The sequence below is a fragment of the Budorcas taxicolor genome, chromosome 15 (assembly GCF_023091745.1).
Source record: "Budorcas taxicolor isolate Tak-1 chromosome 15, Takin1.1, whole genome shotgun sequence".
In the NCBI taxonomy this organism is placed as follows: domain Eukaryota; kingdom Metazoa; phylum Chordata; class Mammalia; order Artiodactyla; family Bovidae; genus Budorcas; species Budorcas taxicolor.
In genome coordinates this window covers 35,108,152-35,135,228 of record NC_068924.1, presented here as the reverse complement: position 1 = coordinate 35,135,228, position 27,077 = coordinate 35,108,152, and the positions used below count along the sequence as shown (strand labels likewise).

General features: G+C 51.7%; 1 protein-coding gene across 1 annotated transcript in view; it reads right to left on the bottom strand.

Moving 5' to 3' along the window:
* Positions 1-2,801: 2,801 nt before the first annotated feature.
* PLEKHA7 (pleckstrin homology domain containing A7) overlaps positions 2,802-27,077 on the bottom strand; it is a 216,798-nt gene continuing 192,522 nt past the window's right edge. Inside the window, exons 14-27 of the mRNA XM_052652875.1 lie at positions 25,900-25,968; positions 25,644-25,724; positions 24,320-24,469; positions 23,685-23,786; positions 17,413-17,521; positions 17,024-17,250; positions 13,916-14,104; positions 13,703-13,820; positions 11,775-11,878; positions 10,974-11,174; positions 7,991-8,149; positions 5,448-5,581; positions 4,418-4,560; positions 2,802-2,902 (exon numbers count right to left, since the gene is read on the bottom strand). Coding sequence (XP_052508835.1) covers positions 2,802-2,902; positions 4,418-4,560; positions 5,448-5,581; positions 7,991-8,149; positions 10,974-11,174; positions 11,775-11,878; positions 13,703-13,820; positions 13,916-14,104; positions 17,024-17,250; positions 17,413-17,521; positions 23,685-23,786; positions 24,320-24,469; positions 25,644-25,724; positions 25,900-25,968 — 1,887 coding nt within the window. The remainder of the gene's footprint in view (positions 2,903-4,417; positions 4,561-5,447; positions 5,582-7,990; positions 8,150-10,973; positions 11,175-11,774; positions 11,879-13,702; positions 13,821-13,915; positions 14,105-17,023; positions 17,251-17,412; positions 17,522-23,684; positions 23,787-24,319; positions 24,470-25,643; positions 25,725-25,899; positions 25,969-27,077) is intronic.

Below are 27,077 nucleotides of genomic sequence, written 5' to 3'. Positions count from 1 at the left end.
ATGGAAAATAGCCAGCAAAAAGCAGGACATGTACCAGGTTAATACTTTAATCTGTACATCACATTTTTTTTTTTTTGCAAACCATTACACTTCTTTTTTAAATTAACTTTTTCTTGCAAAATACTCATTTCATTTTTCCAACAAAATCTTATAAAGGCAAAAATAAAATCTTATTTTGGCAAATGTCATGAAGTCGATACTGGCAGCATATGGAATTAGTTAAAAATAGACGGCAACTTCTAAATATATTCAAGGTTATTTTTCTGACCATAGTCAAAGACCAATTTTCATTTAAAGTGTGGCTCTACCCAATGGGGGTTTTTTGTTTTTTTCCTTTCCAATCTCATTTTCTGTATGCAGACTATCATGAGCTCGTGACTCATATAAAGGGCCACAAACACGGCAGCTGGTCTGGTGGCCCCTTCCCCCTTTTAGGCTGGAAGTCAAGTCATTGTCCTGCCATCATGGCCATCAGAGATGGTGGGGACCTGCTGCCTGTCCTCCGGCCACTGATCCAAGTCCTGGGAAGTTGACCTGTGTTTTGAGGGGCAGGCTGCAAAGGTCCCAGGGTCGCTATCACAGCCTAGTATGGACACAGGGAGTTGCAGGTAGATGCCACCCGGTATGACGTTTATTGCTTATGATACAAGTCGAAGATGCTCTTCTCGCCTTTTCTGTATTTCAAAGTGTTCTGTGTTTCTTTTTTTTTTTAATTAAAGCAAACGTTTTTTATTTTTGAGAAGAGCCCGTTGCTGAGAGAACCTCATGGGCAGGTTGGGAACCAAAGTTCTTAGACACATTGTTGGGCCTAAGGCAGACCCAAGGCTGAGGCACAGACTTGGGGTCTGTCTCGGTGGAGCTTCACCTTCCAGAGCTGGCCATCAGGCGGGCAAGGTCAGGGCTGGCTGGCCACTGCCCTGGACAGCACGCCAACGAGCCCCACACCGGAATCCGCTGGAAGCGTGTCTCCCATCCAAGCTTGCCTGAGTTCAGCAGATGCTGGACTGGCTTCTGCTCACCTTGCCCTTCGGCCCCACCCACACCCACCACCCCACGATACCTGAATCTGTGTGTGCAGCTCCAAAATCTTGCATCCTCACCTTCTCGGCCACTGAGCCCTTGAGGTGAACATTATAAAATACATCCTGATTCTAAAACACAGCATCAGTATTGTACAGTGTGTATCAAAAGTGCCTTTGTCACATGAAAAGGAGTCTGAACTAAAACAAGCAGGGGGTTAGGACCTCGCCCTGTGGTGGACGCCCCACAGCTGACGGGCTACTCCGTCCTCCAGGCTGAACCTCTGCTTAGCTGGAAGGAATTTCCTTGGCGGAAGGAGGATTGATCTTCTCGGAGGAAACTGGTTCTGCTGGCCCCTGGCTCCAGACTTCTCTGTGTGCTGGGTCACGGGTCAGTCACTGCCTGGGCTGGCAAAAAGTGGAGGAGACAATGAGGGGCTGGCAGGACCCCAACCCACTCTGGGGACCTGGTGGTGGGCTTGTTTGCGCACACATGGGACAGGGAATGGCAGGCTAATAAGACAGAGTGCAGCTGGGCAGGGGGCCAGGGCAATGCGGCCGCTGCTGGGGGACCCTCGGCCTCTAGGACTCATGGGCACCCCATCTCTCCTCCACCCCATCACTTCTAGGAAGTCTGCCAGACACACATTGGCCCTGAGACTGGGTCCCTGCTCTAACAGGGCCACAGGCCTGAGCAAAGAGGGCTCTGGGTTCCAGTTCCAGCCCAGCCCTCCGTTTGCTGAGTCACTCTGGGTAACTTGCTTAGCTTCCGTGGCCCTTGTTAGTTTAATCTAAAAACAAGGTGATCGCACCAATCTCCTAGGACTGCTGAGGATGCTGGAAGGGTAAAAGGAAATGTGGATGGGCTCTGAAAAGAGCATTGGAGGCCTACTCATGGCCACAGAGGTGCCAAAAGCTGATAGGAACAGAGCCTCTCTGTGACCTGGGACACTCAGATCTCTAGGAGAAAACCACATACCCCACCTGTGACCCCAGAGGATGCTGTGGCCCTTACAGGGCCCTCAGAAGCCAAGACCTGACGGAGCATTTCCCTGGGGTTCCTCAGCCACAGGGGCCCTACTGTATACCTCCCGAGAGCCTGGCCCAAGGCCGACCTCCTCCTGCCACCCTCAGGCTGGGGCACACCTGCCCAAGAGCATGCCTCCACCCCGACCATGCACCTCCATCCCTCACTGCTCTCCTTTCTCCAAACACCTAGAGCTCCTCAGGTGGCTGGATGGGCACACAGGTGGCGATAGAGGACTCATGAGGAAAGGGTCCCCACCCTGGTTCTGACACCCACAGCCACGACTCTTTGGGCCAGACCCTCATGGGCTCTGAGCTGCTCTTCCTCATCGGTAAAATGGGGTGAATATCCCCGTGGGGTTATCGCCAGTGCTCAGCAATGTTAACCATAAACACTAGAGAGGGACAAGAGGGAAAGCCCTACACACTGTCTGGCTTGTACCGGTCCCTTGGGGGGCACTAGGCCACCCACAGGAAGGCCACCCGCAGGAAGGACAGCTGGGCAGGAAGGGGCCTGGCTCTGGTTTCCTGAGATTTCACAGGCTCTCCTGTATCGGAGCCACCAAACACTCTGTTCCTAAAAGCCAACAGCCCCCCTCCTGCCCACCAGCCCGGGAGGTCTCCCCAGCGGCCGCTTTGCCCAAGGAAAGAAGCATCAGCAGGTGGTACTGCAATCGTCTCAGCAGCAGGGAAGGGACATGCTCAGCGCCAGGAGAGGGGCCACGACGCCAGGCGGGGGCTCTTACTTGGAAGGTGTTAGACAAAGGTGTAGTGGAGTCCGTTGCTTAAGGGGGGGTAAGGTGGCACGGTCCTGGAGGACAGGGGGGCTTTAGGCGGGAGGAGGGCCAGCTGCTGTGCTAGACGGGCAGACAGGAATTAAGTGGTGTGTTAGGCTCCTCGTCTGCTCCCGCAGCTCCAAATGCCCCACTCGGCAGGGCCCCACCGCCCGCCACTAGTGGCCTGGGCCTGGGGGACACGCCCGTGGGGCCGGGTTGGGGCCTGGCCTGGGACTGGAGAAAGGCAGCAAGAGTGAGGAGGGGCTGCAGCAGAGGGTGTGATCGCGGGGGGCAGGGTGGGAGGGCTGGGGCGCACTCGCCTGCTGGCGGGGAGGAAGCTGAGGACAGTATGTCCACACAGGTAAGAGCAAGCACAGGCCAGAGAGGAGGGTGATTTACGGCAGGGCAGGTGCCCCCGCTGGACCCCTGGACACAGGGAGGAATTCAAAACCGCCATGCGGGGCCTCAGGGACCCCCAGGATCATCAGGAGGACGGGCCTGGGGGAGCCGCCTGCTGTCTCCCCCACAAGGACGCCCTCTTGGCTGACACACATGTCCTCAGGGGAGTCAGGACAGCAGGGACCTCAGGGACTCTGTACGGGACCAGAGCTGGGGGAGAGAGAACAGGCTTCCTCCTGCCCTCAGTCATCCCACGGCTTCTTGATACAGCTCTGCTCCCCGGGGCCACCACCTCAGGGCCTGGCAGGCCCCACCCTCGGCCACTTCTAGACCCTTTGGCCAGAGTTGGAGGACCGGTGGGGGCTGTGACACCACTTCACTCTCCGACCACCCCTCACTCCTGGCCAAGGGCACCACCTAGACACGCAGGGCCCGCTGCGTCTGGGGAGAAACAGCACTGGGTGAACTGCGAGAGCTGACATAGGCAGGCCAGCGTGGGTGGGGAGAGGAGCCAGGAGTCTCTTTCCTAGCTGAGAGAGAAAACCTTTTTTACACACCTGTCCATGTACACATACAAATACACATACACTCCTGACAGAGAGAAAGCCCTTTTTACACATGTGCACATGTACACACACACCTTCCCATCCTGTGGTATATTTTTTACTCCCCCACTGGACAACAAAGTCCTTTCCAAGTCCTGCTTTCTGGCACAGGCCACTCGGAGGCAACTCTGATAGGTGGACAGTGGCTGATTTGGGGACCAAAGCAGAGACCCCAAGGAAGGTTAGAGGGGCCCCTTCTGCCTTGGCCCAGCAAGAAATCCAAGCACCAGAGGTTTTCCTGCCCCTTCCTCATGAGGCCAGAAATCTTAGCCTTGACCCCTCAGCTCAGGAGCCAGAAAACCCTGTTCTCAACCGGCCACCTCAAGACAGCACCACTCCCAGGGCTAACAGTGAGCTGCACAGCCTGTCCCAGACCTCAGTCCTCCAGCGCTCCTGAGCACCAGCTCCCCTGCTCAGCCCGCCCCCCTCTGCCCCCACCACGCCCTGCAAGGGACAGGGCAAACACCACTGTTCCTCAATTTCTAAGCCTGATACCTGCTTTCCCTCCGACTCCCGGACAGGCTGGGCTGGGCCCTGAACCCAGGGAATAGGGGATGGGGCCCAGCCTGCGAGGCTGCCCCCGCGGCCTCACCTGCTACCTGCTTGCTGCGCTGGGAGGCCTCTGAGGCCAGGGCGTAGGAGATGTTGATAATGCGCTCCTGCTCCTGCAGCTGCGAGTCCAGGTCGGCCACGCTGTTCCGGTCCTGGCTGGCGGTCGGCTGCAGGTTGCACATGCTGCGGGAGGGCCAGAAAGCGGGCTGTGGGCCTCCCTGCCCACGGCCTCCACCTCAGGAGAGGGGGATCCCCCCGGCCTGAGGATCTCATCCTTCTGGGGGCATCACATAAAAGCAGGGCACTTTCTTTCCAGACCAAGGTGCACGAGCTCCTCTCCTTAAATGCCCAGCCACGGCTTTGCCCCTCCTTTGGGGGATCACAGACCTCAAGGTAAGAACTCTGGCTCTAGGCTCCTATTCCCTCCAGATGTGAAAAGGCTAACCTGGCTCTGAAAGGGAGGCCCTCAAACACCAGGGTTATGTTTCTGAGGCTACAGGGGCTGATGGGACAGGAAAGCCACTTGCTGGGGTCCCCTCCTGGCCTCCAGGGGTGTGGATGAGGCCTCTGGCAGCTCAGGACACGGCTGGGCCCCTGGCTCTGGTCTAGGCCACAGGCCACTGGCACAGGCCACTTTGATACGTGAACAGTGGCTCTGATTTGGGGACCAAAGCTGGGACTCCAAAGGTCTAGGGTCTGAATGAGGGAAGACAGGCCTTGGGGCTGGGAGTGCCATCCTTGGGGGCGATCTCTAAGCACGTCCACTTCACTGCCACCCTTGGCTCCACTCCCCACACTTGCCAAGGCCACGGGAAGCAGATCTAGGGGCGAGGGCCTAACATGGCCCTCTGAGAGCTTCACGACCTTCCAGGTGACCTGGGCGAGCTTCCTCGCCGAGCTGTCGGTGACGTGCTAAGAGCCGACCTGCCCTTACAATGAGCAATGTTTGCCTAAGACAGAGGCCTGATAAAACACACACACCCCGGCCGGCCCAGTCCAGCCTGTTCAGCTGAGACACCCACCGGGGCAGCCTAGCAGGCTGTCAGGACTCGGACGTTGTGAGGGCTGACCTGGACCGGGTGAGGATGTTACGGATCTTCTCGGCTTTGCGGTACCGCGCCTGCAGCTCCTCCAGGCTGGGCGGCTCTTCAGGATCCAGCTCCACGTAACGCTCAGGGATGGAGACTTTCTCTGGTTTGGAGAGCTGAGGGAAGGGCCGGGTGGCGGTGGTTGGGAGGCACAGATGTTTGGTTTGAGACCCGCTCCCTGACCCTGTCCCCCAACCAGGAGGCACACGAAGCCGCCCACAGACTCAAGAATTTGCTAAGATCACAGCGGCAGCAGTTCACTGTAGAGTCAGGATCTGCATCTGAGTTTGACTCCAAAGCCCGTGCTCTTTCCACTGTACCCAGCACCGCCTACTGGCCAAGGGCAGGGAAAGGGGAAGCCAAAGTAACTAGATCAGAAGCCCCGAGGAGGACAGCAGTCACCCATGGCGCCACCCTCCGCATGATCTGACCTGTGCGGACCTCTCCAGCCCCACAGACTCCTTGGGCTCTCTCCTCTGCCTGGGATGCTCCTCTCCGGGCTCCACGGACTCTCTCATCCTCCCAACCTCACCTCCAGAAATCTTCCCTGACTGCGCCTCTCCCGCTCATCCTGTCTCTGTTTTCCATTTGTTTCTCCACTGTCTAGCTCCGACACTTGGTACTCAGTAGCCCTTCAGCAAACACTCCTCGGATAGTTAGATGGGTGGGTGGGCAGATGGATGGGTGGCTGGGAGGAGGAATGAAAGAAAGTGACAGCGCTTTTTGTCCCTACAAAAGGCCCTCTGACCCAGACGGGAGGCAGCCACGTTGCATCTCTTGCTCTCAAAAGGAAACTGACCCCTACTCCACCCCTCTAGTCTCTCACACAAACCCAACAGCAACCTCAGCTTAGTGAAACCTTACTTGGGCCAAGAAAGCTAAAGGCAACTTTCGCATACCTTAGGGAATTTTTTTCTCCTTGAGTAACAGCAGGACATTTAAAATGAGGTTGGTTGAAACTCCTAAAGACGAGGTCAATCCAATCCCAGGGCAAATATGGACTTGAATTTAAACCCATCCCTACCTTCCATTCTGGTGAAAGATGGCAAGAAAAAGCTCCTGTCTGTTTTTCCCAATGAAGGCAGATCCAGAGCAAGGACGCAGATCACACTGCCCGAGCAGGGATCAAGGTCAGAGATAAGCAAGGACTTTTCCCCTTGGCTGGCAGGCTAATCAGGACACCACAAAGCACATTTCTCACTGCCAAGGCAGCCTGTAGACGCTTCTTTTGTGAATCTGAGAATCATGGACTTCTGGCTGCTTTAGAGGTGCCACAGGGAAAGGGGCTTAAGGCAGGGGACTAACCTCGTTAGCCCCTGGAGGCCCAGTGGGCCCCAGAACCCAGGTACTCCACAGGCGTCAGTCTGCCCCACTCTGGTCTGATCTGTCCTTCACGTGGTAAGAGCACTTCCTCTCATGCAGTTTCAGGCCAGGCCGAGTCCTCACACAAATGTGTTTGGGCTACTGTGCACTTCATTCAACAGAGTCGTCATTCAGCAAATATTTAGAGTGGCTATTGTGTGCCAGGCCTGGTGCTGGATGCATAAAGGTGAACCAGACAGCCACAAACACTGCTCTACAGAGCTTACGAGGGGCACAACACAGGAGACCACCCTATGTCTTGAGGACCTTGAGTCTCATGCACTGACTCCCTTTCCCTTTCTTCCAGTAAAGACACTCTTGGCTGCGGTTACTTCCCTTTTGGGGGCCTGCCTGGTCATGATGTATTTGAGCCACCAGAGGGCGCCAGGAATTCAGACCAGTCCTATCCAGGTCTCCCAGCCTCTGCCACACCTGGAAATTTCACCTGTGATTTCTTTTTTTTTAATTAATATTTATTTATTGCTGCGGCTGTGCCAGGTCTTAGTTGCAACACATAGGATCTTTATTCCTGGCACCCAAACTCTTAGTTGTGGCATGTGGATTCTAGGTCCCTGACCAGGGGTTGAACCCAGGTCCCCTGCATTGGGAGCTCAGAGTCTTAACCACCAGGAGCTTAACTTCCCTGGATCACCAGGGAAGTCCCAAAATTTCACCTGTGATTTCTAAACCTGCCTCCCCTTTCCCCCACCTCAAGTCTGATTGCCTAAACTAGCCTGACTAGCCAGATGCAAGGCCAATTCCTGGTTTTCCAGGGAACATCCTAACAATAACAACGACCTCATCACATTCCTATCACGTGCCAGGTCCTGTGCTCATAGTTTCTGATCATTGCCAATCGTCCAGGCAACGTGCTGAGTCTCTTAACCCTCACCACAACTGACACTGCTGCTGAGGAAACCAAGGCACGGAGAAGTTAAATGACTCGCCCCGAGTTACAGAGAGACGAGTCTGAGCCTGCATCCCAACGTCTGGACTCCTCTCACCACCTCCAGCTGCTGTTCACCCATCCTCTGGGCCACGCTGAAGCCGAGCCTGTCCCACTCAGGGCAACACCCCCTGTGCCCTTGGGAGGGTGGGTCAGGCTGCAGTCTGAAGGCCATGCCTCAGTAGGAATGAGGCATGAAGGAAGCCCCCGCCCTCACCTCTCTGCTGATGTCCACATCATAGTCTTGTGGTTCCAGGTCCAATTCAGTGACAGGCATGGCCTGCACCTTCAGCCAGCCATTCTCTTCCTTGTCCTTTCTGTCCCCTTGAACAGCCCGTTCCAGCAGCTGCAGGTCAAAGTCCTGCTCACGCTTCCACTGGCAACAGAAGGAGAGGGTGAAATGTAGTCTCTTCCTGACCGGCCCTTTTGGGTGGGTCTTTTGGGCACCAGGGTCCTTGGGAAGTTGGGTGTGACTCGTTAGGGAAAAGCTGTATGACCATGGACCTCAACACCATCTCTGGCAGAAGACAGCAGCGGTCTGTGACATGGATGCTCCGTGTGTGTGCTCAAACTGTGTGACAGAGAGAACAGGGCCCGACTCCAGACTGCTCATGTCTCTCTGACCTGGCCCCCGGGTGTTCCGACCTCCAGGGCACAGGTCTGTGATCCACGGCTTTAGACTTACAATAGTCCCCAGGGATACAGGAAGCCTCCAGGTCCCAGAAGGTGACCCCCAAACAGAATGTGGGACAGAGCGCCGGAGAAGGGGTTTGCTGCTTCTGCCACCTGATAGCTCATGGAAGCCTTTCCTGGTTCTGGAGTCCTATGTCCCAGCTCAGAAACAATGGAAAAACAAAACCCTCTGAGGCCCTGGTAAGCAAGGAGGGTAGCCAAGATGCTCTCTCGTGGGATTTCCCAAAAAGACACAGTGAGGGCTGGGGAGGTGCAAGCAGGAGCAGCTGAGGACCACTGAGGCAGGTAAGCTGCTGTGTGCCAGGCATCTATTTAAGCTGGAAAACCAAAGCCATGTAAGATTTAAATGCTAAATCAAACTCAACATTCCCAGCTCTGTAATGAGCAAGCTTCACAGAGGGAAAGTCTAACCCAGCCACTTTAAGATCCCAGCACAGAGAATGGAGACACGTACATATGGCTGAAACTATCACAACATTGTTAATCTGCTATATGCCAGTATAAAATAAAAATTAAAAACAAAACCCAGTACAATGGTTGGGCTCCACTTGGGCCTTCCTAATCACCTGTGGCCTTCGTTCCCACAGAACTCCATGTTGAGCAGGTTGCCAAGAGGAGGCAATGGGCTCAAAGCCTCCCTTTTCTTGTGCAGAAGCCAAGCAGAAACTTCTCCATCCCAGGCTGCCTCCTCCCTCTCACCTCATCCACCTCACAGAGCCCCGAGTGGTCACAATCGTCTTTAATGTCCCCTCCAGCCCCACTCACCCAAGCCCCAAACCCATAGCCATAACAGCACATTTCACCCACTCATGCACAAGCTCTCAATACTGACTCTACGTCAACATAATTGCTCTCAGGTGATGGCTTCCTACCAAAGTATGAAAGGAGTAGACAGCTGAAGATTCGGAGATGAAAATTTAATTTAATGATTGATTCACAAAGAAAACACACATTTTCTGACACGCTCACCAATGCCCCAAATAGAGACAGGTCCTCACATAAACCCAGCCTGATTGCTTCCACAGACAGAAAAAGTTCACTGGACTGTACAGTGTATCCTGGGGAAGAACCACGCCAATCCATCATCATTAAGGAACACGTTTATTGGCGCTGAGGCAGAGACTTAACACAAGTCTTTTTTAAAGAGAAAAAATTACAAAGTATTCAAGTTACGATTTTTAGATCATTTTTCTACATTTGAGACATCAGGTTGTAAAAAGTCAGTTTTATCTCATAAGACATTTACTTACAAAGTTTAAAAGTTACTGGCTTTGCAGCTTTTCAGGATATGAGTGTGCTGGGTCTTATCCCTTTGGTGTTTGAGCTAACAGCTGCTGAGAGGCCCTCTGAATACAGATCATAACGTATCTTGCTACCTGTTCAAGTTATAAAATACTAGAACACAAAAAGTTTTCCATAAGAAATTGTGCAGATGGGGCTGGAGGAATTAAAACCGAACCACCTCAGACTTGGCAGAATTTATTCAAACGTGCAGTCTCTGAAGTCCATGCCTACTATCCCAGTATAAGGCACGGACATTAATAAATTCATCATGCCCAGACCTCTGGCAAAGACCACCGCCCTTGGGCAGTGGGGCTGGCTCAGCCTTGTGGGGCGGCTTTTGGGATAAGTGAATTATGAGTCAGTAAGCCTGCATAAAGCGGGCAGCAGACAGTGAGTCACACATGGGAGTGCTCGCTAGGCTATGGAGAAAAGAGCTGCTATTGTAAGCCTAGTAACAGGAGCACAGGCCAGTTAGAGAATGGTGGATGCAAATTAGAAGCTTCTGTAAACACAATCAGGCAGGATTAGAGAGGCAATGAGCAGTAACGCTAAAAGCAAAAGAGCTTGTGCAATGAATTAGGGAAAGAACAGTCAGGCTAGAGGTCTAGGGAAACATTTGATTTCAAACAATAGAGAAAAATCCAATGGAATGTTTCCAAAACGGACCTAAGGCGACTGTGGGCAGGGTGCAGTGCCTGGAAGCACCACCAGAGGGCAGCAGGCAGCCTGGCTCTCCGGGGGCGCAGGGCCTGTCCGCACCGCTAGCTGCGGGGGACACCAGGCCCTCAGGGGTGTGGGGCACCACACTCGGCTCAGTCGCTCCCCAGGGCACCTGCTTGGAGGTTTGGGAGGCTAGTTGACTTGCACTCCTCAAATCATAGCACCATCTTTCTCCTCCACTCCTCCAACTCTGTACTTCCCAAGTCCTGGGTTCAGGTGAGACACTCAGAATGCCGAAGAAGGGCCTCTCCCTCAAGCTCGACTGGAGACCTGACCGTGGACGCTTCCTCTGGCTCCTGGGCTCCTGCCGTGACAGCCTCACCCTTTCTCTAGTTCGGGGCACCCTCTGACCAAGTCACTGACGTGGCCTGGCTTGTGGACACACAGCCCACGGGGCGTTCTCTGAGCCACTCTCTCGGGGGTGAGCCGGGCTTGGGTCTGGGGGCCTCGGGGAAGCTCTGCTCCCTGCCCCAGCCCCGCCTGCCTGGACCCTCCTAACATACTGAGCCGAGGTCTCCCGGGAGCGGTTGGCTGAGGTAGCGGGACGAGGGCAGCCCCGTCCTCTCTCCTTGGCTCAGCGTCCTCTTGCGCTCCCGGACCAGCGCCTTCTGGTGCCGCTTCATGCGCTCCAGCTGCTCCTCCGCACTCATCTTGCCCCGCTGGTGGTCTCCTGAGTACAGGCGCTCCAAGGCACTCTTGGGTCTCTGAGGGGCAGGGGGAGCAGACAGGGCGGCTGGGCTGAGAACAGAGGGCGGCCGGCCACCTGGCTTCAGCCCGGTCTCTCTTACACGCATGCGCGCACGCACGCGCGCGCGCACACACACACACACACACTCTCTCTCGCCTCTAAGCACACTGAGACACATACACACACTCACACACACACACACTCACACCCCCCCCACACACACACACACTCTCTCCCCTCTAAGCACACTCAGGGACATGACAACCCAGCCCTCACGGGCCCTCTGGCAGCACCCAATCCTGCAGATGCAGACCCTGAGGCCCAGGCCTGCCCAGTGGGCACACCTGCACCGCGTGATGGACCAGAACTCAGGGTGTGGCTCACTGGGTGAGAGCGGGGAGAAGGGCGGGGGCCCTTGGGAAATGGAGGGGGTGGTGTGACGCCCCTCTTGGTGGGCAATGGGGAAGGCATCGTAAGCATGTGGTGACGGGGATGCTGAGCTGAGGAGGGGCTGGGGCCACCTCACGGGACAGCCTGTCACTGTCCACCTCAGAGCCCTTCCCTCTGTGCATGAGGGAGCAGTGAGCCCTTCCAGAACTTCTCAAGGCCTACTCACAGGGTAGGTCATCTTGCTGCTTTCAGCATCTAGACCCCTCCGGAGGGTGACGTAGGGAGCAATAGTGGACGATTGCTGGAGCCTTGACATGGACCCCGAAAGGCCTTAGTGAGGAAAGAGAAGAAAGTGGATTTGTGGTGAGGAGGACAGGCCACCAGCCCCTTCTTGATCACCTCCCACTCCCACGAGAGGACCACAAGGACCCAGCCAACAACCCATGCTTCTTCCTCCCAGGGCCTAGAAGAGCAAGGCCCCAGGTAAGGAATGAGGGGCTAGCTCATGGATGCCCTTTGTCCCTAACAGGAGACAGAGTCCCTGAAGATCTGAGGGCTCCCCACATCTTCCCTCACATGCAGAAGACTGGGCTGCTTGGCAGGAAGAAAGGACAGAGGGCGAGGAATGCCCTTCTTCTTGATGAACTCCTATGCATCCTGTATGACCCAACCTGGATGCCCTGCCTGTGAGAAGCCTTTTTAAATGCCCCAGGCAGAATCAGTTATTCCCTACACTCTTCAGTGTATGCACTGGTTACTGCACTAACCACAGTGTCAACATGCCTGTTGATAAACTCAATGACAACTAGCTGAATGAATGAATGAAGAAGGGAAAGAAGAAGGCATCAGGCACTCACTGAGTGCCTACTATATGACAGGCAGGCACCGCACCATGTGCTTCACACGGATTTCGTTCCACTGGCCCTACAAGGGCCACACCTAACCACTGTGACGGTGCGCAATCTCAAGTTCAGAGAAGTTAAGCAACTTGTCCAAGATTCTGTGGAGCCACAGTCCAAGCTTTGTCCACTACCGACATGCTTATCAAGGCTGGTCCCTGACATCTGGAAACGGGCATCGTGTTGACACCACTAGCATTTAGCACATGGGGAAAAGAATGAAGAATGTCCTGCAGTGCCCAGAGACTCCTGAGCAACAAAGATCTGTCCCGCCCCACAGGCCTCTAACACCGCCATTGACGAACACATCTAGGCTGAATGAAGAGAACAGGGTCCCCAGGCACAATGCCAGGGGTCGCTGTGGCCCAGCTCAGCAAAAGCCAGTCCCCTGCTGGGACCAGCTCAGGCCACAGCAAGCCTAGCCAGCATGGTGGGCTGGAAGCCACATAACCCCACAGCTGCCCACACTACAGCTGTGTGGCCTCCTGTTTCCATACCCTGTCTATGAAGGAAAGCACCTGACCTCCCATCAAATGGGGGGAGTGTGGCTAACCTGCTCAGGGGTTCCAGGCAGCCTCCCTTTAAAATGATTTCTGAGGAAGAGAATCTGGCTATGGGGGAAAATGAGGCATGGGTGAGCCTAAGGGCCTGTGTGTTCCCACCCCCATCTCAGAGGGATAGGGGAGAAGAGAGAGAAGAGGGCCCAAAGGAGAAGAAAGATGTGTTTGCTTAAAGTCTTAGAGTGACATAGATGCCAAGAAAACCTACGGAAGACCCAAGATGATCAAGCTGACGGCAGACAGCCCACAGCCCAGCCTGTAGGGTGCAGCGGCTCTACAGCCAGGACAGTGGCATTGTACTCTGACTCTATCCCTTAGTGGCTAAAATCGGCAAGTTATTTCATTTCTCTGGGCCTTGGTTTTCTTACCTCTAAAAATGGGGATAACAACAGTACTTCTCTCACAGGATTATTATGAATCTTCACTAAGTGACTATAAAGGGCTTATAACAACAACCACGATTACCATTGTTCCCAGGGGCAGATGTAATAAAAGAGGATGAGAATCAGGATGTGAACCAGAGGTAAGAAGGACGCGCCTTGTCTACAGCCCAGAGGCCCCAGACAGCTGCTACCCCACGGAGGCCCCACGCTGCAGGCGGAGGAGTTGCAAGGACTGGGTGAGGGCTGGGGGCGGGCGGTGGTGCGGCTGCGATGGGGGTCCCTGGGAAGACTCCGTAGAAAGTCGCGCCTTACCTCTGCCTGGCAGCGTCTGGTACCTGCTCTCAGAGCCCACAAGGCCCAGGGAGGATGGGGCCGTGTCCCCGCTGAAGGTGGCCAGCTCTGGCTCGCTGACATATGACCGGAGCTCCACCTGCGGGCAGTCGGAGGCCGTCACAGCCACCCCGGGTCCGGCCGCCTTCCCTCTCCCCACACTCGGCGGGCACCCCAGGGGTCCTCCTTGCTCACCCTGGAGTCCCCGTTCACACACTGTCCCTGCTCCCGATCTCGCTTCCTCTCGTCCGACTGCCGCTTGAGGCCCCTCACTGAAGTGTGCCGGATGATGGTGGCCTCCCTCGGCAGCGGGGGCACGGCCGGGGGCTGGTCCTCCGGGCTGTAGAGCTCGGGGAGCGGGGGCCTGGGAGGTGCCTCGTCTTCCTGCTCAGAAACAAAACCACAACCAGTGTCCGGTGAGAGGATGCCGAGTGGCCCAAAGGGCTGGAGCAGGCCACCTGGGGCCTGCAGGGCACGACCACTTCAGCCCAAAGATGCCAACATTTCCCCTGGTTGAGCTGTGAGGGTGGGTACAACTCCGCTCCAACCCCATCCTTCCCTTGGACTCATACATCTTCCAAGTGCTAACTATACACAAGTTTCCAAGTGTTAGCTACATATAACCCAGAACTCAGGACATGGGTCCACGCTCTCACTCCACGCGCTCGTCTGTATAGGACAGCACTCCACCCTGCTTAGATGGAGCTGGCTTATATCCCTGCATGATCTCTGGATTTTTCAGCAGGCTGCAGATCTGAGTGAGGACCATCTACATCCTCCTGCCCTTTCTATCAGAAATGTGCATGGTTATGAAATCTTTCCTCCTGCCTGACCCAGGCACTGAGCAGGCTGTCAGGATGGGTGACTCACTGCCTTCTCTGCAGCCCACTCCCTGGGCTGGGATGAATGTAACTATTTTCCTTGAATTGCCCTGTCCACAAAGCTCTCCAAGGGCTGTGGCCTCCTACAGGCTGACAGCCTGGCCCCCGACTGCCATGAACACCCACTCCTGGGACAAATGACCACCCAGACTCTCTCCTCCTGAACTCCCTCTTTCTTAGCCTAATTTTGCTTTGGTTTTCAGATTTTTTCAGAGGTCAGGAAAGGGAACTTCAAGCTTGTTTTGCAAAGGTTTATCAGCATTCTTCTAGAGAGACAGACCTCAGACTTCAGATAGAAGGTTAAGCTGCCTACCCGAGATACCCAGAGGCTCTCTGAGCATCCATGGTTTCCAAGCTTGAACAAGATCTCAGAATCACCAAATCCTAAAAAGCCCCCAGGAAAGATAAACATAAACCATTGATTGCTTTTGACTGAAGGGAACAGAATGTCTGGAGATAGAGGGTGGAAGGGAGACATTTTATTACAAACTTTTTATATCCTTAAGATATTAAATTTTTAAAAAATCAAATAAAAATGAAAGAACTATAGCTACATGCAGCAATGGGATGAACTTCACAATGTTGAAAGGATACAAGAAAGAATAAATACAATTATGATAGATGGGCAAAGTGTTCAGGATGAAAATATAGGTATCGAAACAAAACAAAAAAAGCAAGGAAATTATCTGAAAAGTCAAGATAGTGGTTACCTCGGGCAGAAAGAGAAAAAAGCCTGTGCTGGAAAGGGACCCATAGACCCAAGGGCTTCTGATCACTGGCCAAGTCCTATTTCTTGGTCTGAGTGTTGGTATGAAATGTGGAGTCTCTTTTTTATTATTTATTAAATTATATATTCATGCTTTATGCCAATTACAGGATGAATATCATTATTCACAAAAATAAACATAAAACAATATAAATACAAAATAAATCTGAAACAACAATAAAAAATAGTGAAACTGGTGAACACATATCCAACTAGAAGGAGGGTTTTACACCACCCTCTCCCGTGAGCCTGACCCCCAACCAAGCTGAAAAGCCTTGCCTCTGAGCAACAGCAACCCAGTGTGAAGAGGAGCCTCTGTAATCGTCTATTTCACGCTGCCTGCTCTGCACGAGGGGAAACTGAGGATGCTCAGATTGGGGGGGCGGGGGGGGCGTCCCAGAGGGGCGGCAGGGCTGGAGTCCAGGCAGTCCTGCTCCCAGGCCTTTTTCCCTTTGCTCCTGGTCCCAGGGGGCAGGCATCAGGCCTTATGGCAGCAGCGTCTGCCCCAGCCACTCTTGCTATTTGTTTTGCTATTTTCTACCTCCTGCCTTGTGACTGGTGCTCCATGACTCTTAGATCTGGGAGAGGGAAGGAGATCTCAAGATAAAGTTCACAGCGACCCAGGGTCCTAGCACCTGTCTTCTAGCTCTGGGCTCTAGACCATGGCTGGAAGCGGGTGGATGGTAAAGACCAGGTATGGGAACTCCTGTGTTTTAGCCAGCACTGTGCACAGATCTTGTCAGACGTCCTAAGCGTACGTGGTGCCCAGCGACAGCTCCTCCAAGCCCTTGTTGGCAAAAACCTGGAGGTCTCCATTCCAAGGTCCTTTCTGCTATGGCTTCCCTGTCAGTTGGATCAGGCCCCTCACGCTTTCCAGCCAAGGCTGGCCTGGCCCTGGAAACGAGCTATCACAGTGCCTGACTGCATCTTCTATTTCCCTAGAGCCTCCTGTGCTCCCAGACTCAGCCAAGGGCTTGGCTCCTTTCCGTGCCAGGCAAGCCAAGGTGCTGGCTCAGGCAACCACACAGGCTACATACTGACCTGAACATCAGGGCTGAATGTCCAGTTAGATGTCAGATGGCACAAAGAATGGTCAGAAGACGTGGACTGGATTTGCTACTATGGAGGCCTCAAGCAAATTTTGAACACCTTGGGCCTCAGTTCTCTTATCTATGGAATGGAAATACTGACCTTCCTGTCTATACTCCGTGAGGTCACTGTGCAGACTGCATGTATCCTCATAAGCCAGCACCGTGCTCAGCTGCAGGTAAAGATTCTCTACTGCTAAGAGGCACTCCATGTCCACCGACTTAACTACGAGTGTGCACAGAACCCCGCGTGGGGCAGCCACACACTTCCCTGCACAACAGAGATCATAAACCATGCCTTACTCGGTGCAGTCACTTCTCTGGCCCTGCCTCGGTCTTCCCAAATGCAAAATGGGAGGGCTAGACTAGGCCACTTCTAGGGGCCTTTCTAGTTCTGGGAGACAAAGCAGGATGGCAGGGCCCCCTACCTCAAGGCTCTGGCTGGTTCTATCCGACCAAGTTTCCCTAAAAGCTGCTCTCCTGAGAGAAGTGGACCTGAGGACAGGGTGGGACACTCGCCTGCCAGAGAGGAAGGGACAGCGCTCAGCTCCCAGTCCTCAATACTCACCACTTTGGGCTTGGTCTTGGTTGGTGACTGAAGGGGGGATGTCACCTTCCTCAGCTGGGGCGGGTGAGGTCGGTACGGCACGTAGGTTTGCAGCTGGGGGAAGAGTCGAACCTCCAGAGGGGTCCGCACAGGGCTGGTGGGAGGGCTGGGCTGCGGGGGCGGCTTGCTCTCAGAGGTCGAGAGTGAAGGCACAGGTGGGTGAGGAAGCAAAGGCACCGTTTTTCTCTCTGAGGGGCGTGGAGGGGAGGGAAGGGTGTGATGGAACAAAGACCTTCCTCAGAGGACAAGAGCAGCGACTTATGCCATGAAGACCGAACCTCCCCGGGGCCACCCCTCAGCAGTGGGTGCTGGCCTCCGACAGCCCTGTCCCTGGAAGATGTTCGGTTCACCTGGATTCTTGACCGATTCCACCAGGATTCTGAAGTTCTCTTTATTTGCACTCAGGCCTGCAATGACGTCTTCAATCCTCCAGAGATCCTTCTGTATCTGCGATTTCTCCTGAGGAAGAGGAGGTGGGGGTTCATTCCCTTCTTAGCTCCTCACCAGAGGCTTCTTCCTAGGTTTTCCGTTGTCATTTCAGACAGAGCCCCTCACTCTGGAGGACGGTATCCCCATGGGAAACCCCACTAGGGCTAGAGACAAGACTGCTTCACAGCTTCCTGGACAAATGCAGACGTGGGACAAGCCCCAGGTCCAGGCGAGGAATCTCAGAGGAGCTCTTGCCAGTACACCTCGCCTGTTTGCACCCCATTTAAGAAAAGACTGCCTAAAATACAGAGTGATTCTATGAGGCTATCTAGACCAGCCACATTCAGAGACAGAAAGCAGAAGGCTGGTTGCCAGAGGCTGGGAGAAGCGGGAAGAGGGATTGTTGGTTAATGTGTACAGAGTTTCGGGTTTGCTAGATGAAAATCACTCTGAAGACTGAGTGTACAGCAATGTGAATACACTTAACGGTACCAAAGTGTATCCTTAAATGGTTATGGTGAACTTTTACGTTAGGTATATTTAACAATTTAAAAAACAGACTGTCTCAGGCAACCACGGCAGAAGGGAAGAGAAGGCAAGGACGAGAAGTGACATGATCCCCAGAATATAAAGAGCATCTTTTTAACGACAGAGCTGAGTCCTGGGATTTGGGGTGTAATATAATGGGCAGAGTAGACATTATTTGGCAATAAAGAGGAATGAAGTACTACATCTGCTATAACATGGAGGAACCTTGAAAACATTATGCCAAGTGAAAGAAGCCAGACACATAAGTGCCACATATTTATGGTTTCATTTCTATGAAGTGTCCAGAATAGGTAAGTCCATATAGAAAGTAGAGCAGCAGCTGGCTAGGGCAGGGGTGGAGAGTTGGGGTGGGGATGAGGAGGGACTGTAAACAGGACCACGTTTCTTTAGGGGCAAGATGGAAATGTTACACACCTGATTGCAGGGATGGTTATACAGCTCTGTGGATTCACTAACAAATCAGTGAATTGTATATCTAAAATAGCGAATTTCATGGTATGTGAATCACATGATGAAGCTTTTTTTTTAAATAAAGTTCAGTGGGAAAAGGGCCAGGCTACATGACCATGTGCACACTGGGATAAGTTACAACCAAAACCACCTGGGAAGATGCCCTAGAAAGAGGTGAGCAGGATCTGCTCGATGAAGGGATCGTGGGCATCTTTTAATGGAGTTGTTTAAACATCAGATACGGTATTCTTTTAACTTTAAAATTATCATGTCCCACCTCATGGACTTAAAAAGGAAGCCTCCACACCCATATTTCCTCTCAAGGTTCCCTGCCAGCCTCAACTGGAAGAGTTCGCATGTGTGTAATATTTGTGGATCACTGCTCCTGGATACCTCCCCATAGGGCCCGGCACTGAGCAGCTTCTCAGTACATGAATTTTGAATAAGTAAAGGACCAATCACATAAAATTCCCTGACCAAATACTGCCCAAGAGCCAGAACAACAGACATCTGAAGCCTCCCTCCTAAGCAGGGCTCTTCTACTCTCTCTGCCCGTCCAACATCGGTGCACATCCTCAGGGCTGATGTGCAAACAGCAGGCTTAATGCTCAGCTTCCCCTTAGGGTACAAGGGTCCTAAGACAGACATGTTACTGAGCTAAGGGGATTATCTCTAGAGCTGAAGACCCCAAGCAGAGGGCTGGTAAAGGAGAGGTGTGGGGTTAAGGTCCTCGCCGTCTCTCCTCCCCTTGCAGTCCACCTGGCATAGTTCTACCTGTCAATTCACAATCCTGCCCTCATTTTCTCTGTCATCCCAACACGTAAGAGAAGAGCAGAGAAAAGCAAAGCCCAGAGAACTTGTATCTTTCTCCAAGGACGATGGAATTTCAGAACTGAACGACAAGGTAAAGGAAGCTTTTGGGGGAGCAGCAGAGTGGGGTTTCATTCCTGTGTCCTCGCATCACACTGGGCTGGAAGGCTCCTATGGACTTCATTCAGCAAAGGTCTGAACTCACTGTCGGGAAGTAGGGACACCTACAGGTAGCCTCACCTATCACTGACTCTCACAGTCACCTGCAAGTTCTTTTATCCTCTGGTTTCCCTACTCAGGTGCCCATGAGGATCTTCATAAATAAAGCCACTTATCTCGGCTGAAAAGGCTGTGGGCTTTCTCACAGCCAACGCTGGCTAGAGAGGTGAGTTTCCAAGCCTCTTGACTGAGAATTTGCATATGGGGCTGCAAGCCTATCTCCAGTGTCAATGATTTATTTAGGACGCTCACAGCTTGCCTGGCCTAGAATTACACCAAAGAAGTTAACACTGAGTCTACTCAAAGGAAGGCTTTGTGAGCTTCCCAGGGCACTGTGGCACTCAGGGAAAGCATGAGCAATGCCACTAGGCGAGGTAGAAATCAAGCTGCAGGGCCCTGGCTTCAGACTGGCCTATCTCCTAGTAACTTACAGGACTAAGTTCTCTACAAAGCCTGTGACAAGACCTGCATGTTGTACCCATTTGTTTGGGGGAGGGGGAAAAAGGATTCCAGGCCTGCTGTGTGTTAAGTCACCAAGAACTAAGGCACAGTAGAAATACAAATAGCCAATAATCATGAAAAGATATTTGACCTACTAGTAATTAAATAAAAGGTAATAAAAGCCAGATGTCCTTTTTTAGCAGGCAGACTGGCAAAAACTAAGGACGTTGATAACATCAAGTGTTGGCAAGGATTTGGGCAAACAGTTCAGTACTCTCATACACTGTGAGTGGGAAGGCAAATGAGTGCAGCCTTTTAGAGGGTGGTTTTGAGTTACCTGCTAACATTTAAGAGGTATACTTAATTCATGGCCATCGTTAAAAAGCCTACAACTAACAAATGCTGGAGAGGGTGTGGAGAAAAGGGAACTCTAAGACACTATAGGTGGGAATATAAGTTGGTGCAGCCACTATGGAAAATGGTATGGAGCTTCCTCAGAAAACTAAACGAACTACCATATGGTCTAGCAATCCCATTCCTGGGAATATACTCAGAAAAAAACTATAATTCAAAAAGATACATGTACCCATATGTTCATAGCAGCACTATTCACAATAGCCAGAACATGGCAACAACCCGTGCCCACTGACAGATGAATGGGTAAAGAAGATGTGGTACGTATATACAGTGGAATACTACTCAGCCACAAAAAAGCACAAAATAATGCCACTTGCAGCAATATGGATGCAACTAGAGATTATCTTACTTAAGTCAGAAAGAGAAAACTATCATATGATATCACTTATATGTGATACTTTGGCCACCTTATGTGAAGAGCCAACTCATTGGAAAAGATACTGATGCTAGGAAAGATTGCAGGCAAAAGGAGAAGAGGGCAGCAGAGGACAGGGTGGTTAGACAGCATCACAGACTTGATGGTCATGAATTTCAGTGAACTCTGGGAGATAGTGGAGGACAGAGAAGCCTGCCATGCTAGAGTCCATGGGGTCACAAAGATTTGGACACAACAACATATGTGGAATCTGAAATACAGCACAAATGAACGTGTCTGCAAGACAGAAACTGGCTTGTAGACACGGAGATCAAGAGTTCTTGTTGCCAAGGGTGAGGGAGGGAGGGAGAATGATGGACTGGAGTTTTGGGTTGGCAGATGCAAACTATTATATTTAGAATGGATAAACAACAAGGTCTTAATGCATAGCATGGGGAACTATATTCAATATCCTGTGATAAACCACAATGGAAAAAGAGTATTAAAAAAGAATGTATATGTATAACTGAGTTACTTCACTATACAGCAGAGATTGGCACAACACAGTGAACTCATCATACTTCAATTAAAAAAAACTCACAAATTAAAAACTATGTATACTCATTTCAACTCAACAAGTCCACTCCTAGGAGCTTATTTTAGATAAATGCTCATAAATAAGTCACCTTCCCTGGTGGCTCAGAGGTTAAAGCGTCTGCCTGCAATGTGGGAGACCTGGGTTCGATCCCTGGGTTGGGAAGATCCCCTGGAGAAGGCAATGGCAACCCACTCCAGTCCTCTTGCCTGGAGAATCCCATGGATGGAGGAGCCTGGTAGGCTGTAGTCCATGGGGTCGCGAAGAGTCGGACACAACTGAGCCATAAGTAAGTTCTGATAGGCAATTACATGGATGCTCATTGTGACATCATTTACAAAAGCGAAACACTGCAAATAATGCAAATGCCCATCAGAAGAGGAAGGGCTAAATAAAGATATCCACCTATGAAATGTGATGCAGCAGTCAAGAACTAATTCCATTCACTTAGACCAACAAAGTCTAACACGATTTCTGAGATTACGGAAATCTTCTATAACGTCTGCTGTCCAATACAGACGCCACCAGCCACATGTGGCTACTGAGCACATGAAATGATTCTGGTGTGACTAAGGAATACATTTTTAATTTAGTTCATTTTAATTAATTCATGTTTCAGTTTAAATAGCTATCATGGGGGGCAGCATAAACTTGGGGGTATCTTTCCTGGAAAGATTTCCATAACATAAAGTTATGACAAAGAAGCAAGTTACCAAACAACGTGTTAAGTATGATTCCTCTTTAAGTAAACCCAACTGCCTCCCCCAATAACTTATATGATACTACATGCGTGTGTTCATTTGGAAATGCACAGGTCATGGTCTGGAAGGCAGCACTGCAAACTAATGGCACTGACCACATGCAGGGAAGGTGACGGGACCAGGACAGAGAAGGAAGGAAGGAAGGGGAGCTTTTGTGTCTTTTTCTGATCTTATTTCTCATTGTGTGAACTTCTCAGAGAGACACATTTGTGTGTCTTCTGTACAATTAAAGAAACAAAAGGAACGAAAAGCTAAAAAGAGAAAAATTACGCTGAAATTAATGTGGATGGTTGAAGTCCAAGAAGACAAGTATAATGAGATAGTTCAAGGAACTAGTCACTAGAAACAATCATTTGAAGGACTCTGCCAAGAATATCCACCTATTAATTTTTAAGCCATCATGCTAAATCTGGGGATACAAAAAGAATAGGAAACAGCTCAAATGAAGGAAAATTATGGGAAAACCCAACAGCCACAAGAGATAAACAAATTCTAGGTAACTCCACAGGCCAATCCTGAACTACAGGCAAGAATCTCCTCCATGTGGTCCTGGAGCAAGCTCTCTGGGACCAGCTTGAAGTGGCGAGTAAAAGCACAGCAGGGTCTGGGAAAAGCCTCCTAGTCCACAAACCTAAACCTTCTCCCAAATTCCTTCAGTTTTCTGGGGTGATGCTGATGTGCAGAGAGTCAACACATTCATTAAATCACTTGAATGAAGAGGCCTGGCTAGAAATAGTTCACCAATTAGCAAGCCTCGCCCCAAAGCTGGCCCAGCATGGTGCCTCGTACACAAGAAGCCTCAGTTCAATGCTTGCTGACTTCAAATAAATAGGATTATGTCAGGGTCCTGAAGAGGGGGTACAGATCTGAAGCTGAGTTCAAAAGCAGGTTATTTTCCATTTTCGGAATTTTGAGGGTGGGGTGGAAGCCCGGTTGGGCGCTCCAATGGAGGAACACTGGCAGCTGGAAGACCCAACCTGAAGAAGGAAAACCACGTAGGGCCTTTCTTTCTCTCACCTTTGGAGGCAGAAGCAACTATCAGTGGGGTGGCCTGGTTTTAAGGTAGGGAAGGCAGGGCTCTAAGGCTGCCTATCCTGAGTGAGGCAGGGGCCACAGCAATGGGTATCACCCCATTTGGCCTGAATTCACACTACTGATCCAGTGAGGGCTTGATAGCATCTATCCTCAGGAGTCAGGGAGGGGAGAGGAGACAGGGCTTCCTGCTGCTAAGTGAGCAGCTAGGAAGCCAAGACAGGGCCAAGGACAAGGAACACAGATCACCCTCCAGCCCCTGAAAGGTTCTCAAGGTCAGTACCGTCTCCTCTTGAGACTGTTTCCCCAGATGATTAGTAGAGAAACCCTTAGAAAAATGCCAAGGAGCTTGTCTCTGAGAGCAGAGAGGCAGGGGGAGTTGAAGTGATGCTTCTCATGACAGCCTGGCAGTGGCAAGCGTTCCCCAAGAGACAGCGTGGGGTGATTAGCAGGCTGAGTTCAGGCGGACAAAGAGAAGGCCCCTGGATAAGGCTCACAGCCCCCATAAGTGAAGACTCCAAGAAGAAATCAGAGCTCAGAAGGGATGAAGAGCCCTTGGGTCACCTGGAAGAAAAAGGCTCTTCTGTGTTGCTCCTGCAGGGTCTGCTTGAGCTGCTCCACATCTCTTTCTAGCTTTAGGTACTCATTCCAGGCATTTTCCATCTCCTGTGGATCAAAGAAATGCTTCTGATTCTTAGTTATCCCATGCCCACCCCTCACAAGGCCCCGAGAGCCCCTCTACTCCTGACCACTGCTGACCCGACTACAGGGGAAGAGGGCAAGGGGTGCCTGATGCACCTCAGGCCACCTGCACTGTCCCGTCTCCCACCTCTCTGGGTGCTTTGGTTCCCAGCTCTGGCAGAAAGGGACTGCACCACATCAGACAGACAAAGAGCAGAAATTCTGATGTCCCACAGATCAGGGGAACAGCTGTACAGGCTGCTCTGAGACAGCTGACCCCTTGGGTGTCACTGCAGTCACCCAGAGGCACTGACAGCATGCACCTTAAGGCACCGGAAGAGACGGACATGTCACCCCTGACAAAGTAAGCTACTGTTAGGAGGCAGTCTGGAGGAGTTCTATGCCAAGACTCTCGCCCCTGGCCACCTTCTCAGCTATAGGTTGGGAGACAAGAAAAGCAGCCCCCTCCCAGCCCATCCTGGGGGGGCAGGGGTGGGGCCGGGGGAGCATCTACGCACAGTGGACTCTCTGGAGAGCTCGGCCCGGATGTGGACAAGGTCCTCTTGCAGCAGCCTCTGCTGATAGGCGATCTTCTCAAGGTGCTGGGGCTGGTCTCGGTATTGCTCCATCTGTCTGTGCAACACCTCCAGCACGGACTCTAGCTGGTCCTGAGCCGGACCAGGGCCAAAGGGCAAGAGGATAGCAAGACAATTCCCTGGTGGGCCCCTGCCAGGCCAGAAGCTAAACAAACCTGCTGGATCCAAGAAAGACTGAATGGCCAGCACCCAGCTAGGGGCCTGAGAGTCAAGGCCTCTGAGTCCAGCTCTAACTTTGTCTGCCCACTGGGTGGCCTTCTAGGACAAATAGCCTAACAGTTCTGTGCCTCAGTTTCATCGTCTATAAAGTGGGCATAAGGCCATCCACTCCTTAAGGGGATAAACTATGAGGCTAAATCAAAGAACAGATGGAAAACTCTCTAAGCTGTTGAAGAAGAAAATTATAAGCCAAGTGCTGTTGTTTAGCCTAAGAGATTTATTTAGTAATTTCTTCTCAGGTATGGAACCAGTCATAATTAACATCTTGGCCAGACTAGGACTGCTGGTTAAACCGTTTTATTTACCATTAAGTGATCTTTTCAATATTCTGGATTAGATGACAAATTAACTTTCTTGGGTGTTCCTTATAAACTATACTCCTGCTTGAATGTTAAATTTTTATTTTGAAAGTTCAAGATGTTTGAATGTTCAATTTATGTATTTAAACTACAGTAAACCAACCTTTTTTATTAAAAAAAAAAAGCCATGTTATTTATAAACTTTTGAGTATCATGAATATAATGCCTTGTTAAAATGCAGGAAAAAGTTCAAACAAAGTGTCTAAGAGACCAAATATCAGTGGCTACCAGCCCATTCCTTTGCTCCACACTTGCTTCCTCTACAGCCAGGATCCTTAGAGGAAAGGAGGCTTAGGAAGAGACAACCTCTGCTGCATTACGACTCTGGCCACTTCCCCCAAGGCGGCCCCCCATCCCTGGGGTTCAGGGGTGTGGCATCATCACTACAAGCCAGGCCTACCTCTCAGGGCTGCTGGGGAGAGCTGGGTCAGGGCAGAATTAAGGTTGGGGACATGGTATTTGGAATAAGTAGGCTGAGGTTGCCCCACAAGGCTTCCTCTGGGTTCAGACAGAAACCCCACAAGATACCCTTAAAATTCAAAGACACTGTTCTACATAAAGTAATACCTGCTGTCCAATACTAACACGAGAGCCCAGCCTGTACTGAGGAAAGACAAGATGACTAAAGCCCCACCGCCCAGCCCGAGATTCACAAAACTGATACACACTTTGTTCTCCTTAAGGGCTCGCATCTTGTCTTCCAAGTCCTGGAGGACCCTGTCTTGTTCACAGAAGATGCTCAGCTTCACCTGTGAACAAGAACAGGCTGAAGAGGGCCTGGGGGCATGAGGAAAGGGCACAGCCCTGTAGAGTGACCCAAAAGCCTTTGGCTACGGAACCACCCAAACCCTGCCTGAAGCAGCCCACCCCGGGCGTGGGGGCGGCGGGCAGGTGAGGGGTCAGCCTGTCACTCTGCTCACTCACGTCAATGTCACTCTCGGCGATCTTCACCGGCTTCAGACTGCGGTCCTTGAGGAGATCCCGGCCTGTCATCTGGGAGGTGAACAATTTAGAGAAGACTTAACCACGGGGTTCAGAATCAGAACTCAGAAGGGAAAGTTCACCCTACAACAGACAGGTATAGAAATCTCGGCAGTGGTAAGGAGGGTCACGGCACGGAAAGGGAAGAAACGTGGGCAATATCTGCTTTAATTTTATGCTTATTTCATTTCAGGGAAAAAATAAATGAGATCTTACAAATTTCTCAAAGAAAATATAGACTTTCAAGTTAAGAATCAATAGTAAATGTTTAAATTTGGTTCAAATGAGTTTAGTATGAATCATAGAAGATTTGCCACTGATAAGAGAGAGTTTTGCTACTAAATCTGGGGTCAAACATAATTAACAGAAGTCCATGACCCCTGCCCGGGGCTATGGAGTGAGTGGACCAAGAAGAACTAGCAAATCCCTTGGGCATCATTGAGCCCTTAGTTCAAGGAAGTCTGAGCAGCCCACACCCCATGAATACGATCAGCCTTCCTCATTCTCCACCGTTTAGCAAGAGGATCTGGTCAAAGGAAAAAGCACCTGGGTGATTCCTGGCTGGAGTTTTCAACTGTTCCCTGAATAGCTGAGGTTAGTCTGAACCTGCAAGACAAGTTACCCTGCCCTCTCAGGAAAAGAAACCGCGAAGCAGGAGGCAAAACCACCCACACTTAGGGGCCAGCAGAATTCCACAGGCTCTGCCATCTCTCCCCGGACCAGTGTGGGCTTAGGGGCCAGCAGAATTCCACAGGATGTGCCATCTCTTCCTGGACCGGTGTGGGCTTAGGGGCCAGCAGAATTCCACAGGATCTGCCATCTCTTCCTGGACCGGTGTGGGCAACATGTCGCCCTTCACTCACTGGCCTCCATGAAATTAAACAGCATATCTCTAGGCCATGTTTTCATTTCCACCAAGTCTCCTTCTTTGTCAAAAACTGCAGGAGCACAGAGACCTTTTTCACAGGGGCACTCCAATGGCCAAACCATGGTCAGGGATGGCCAGGTCAAATGCCCCTTGTAGGGGAGGCTATCTTGCTGAACTCTGGTTTGCAGATCTGGCCAGAGAAATGGAGGGTGGAGCTGGCTACAGCAGAGAGAGATGGTGTGCGCACTACACA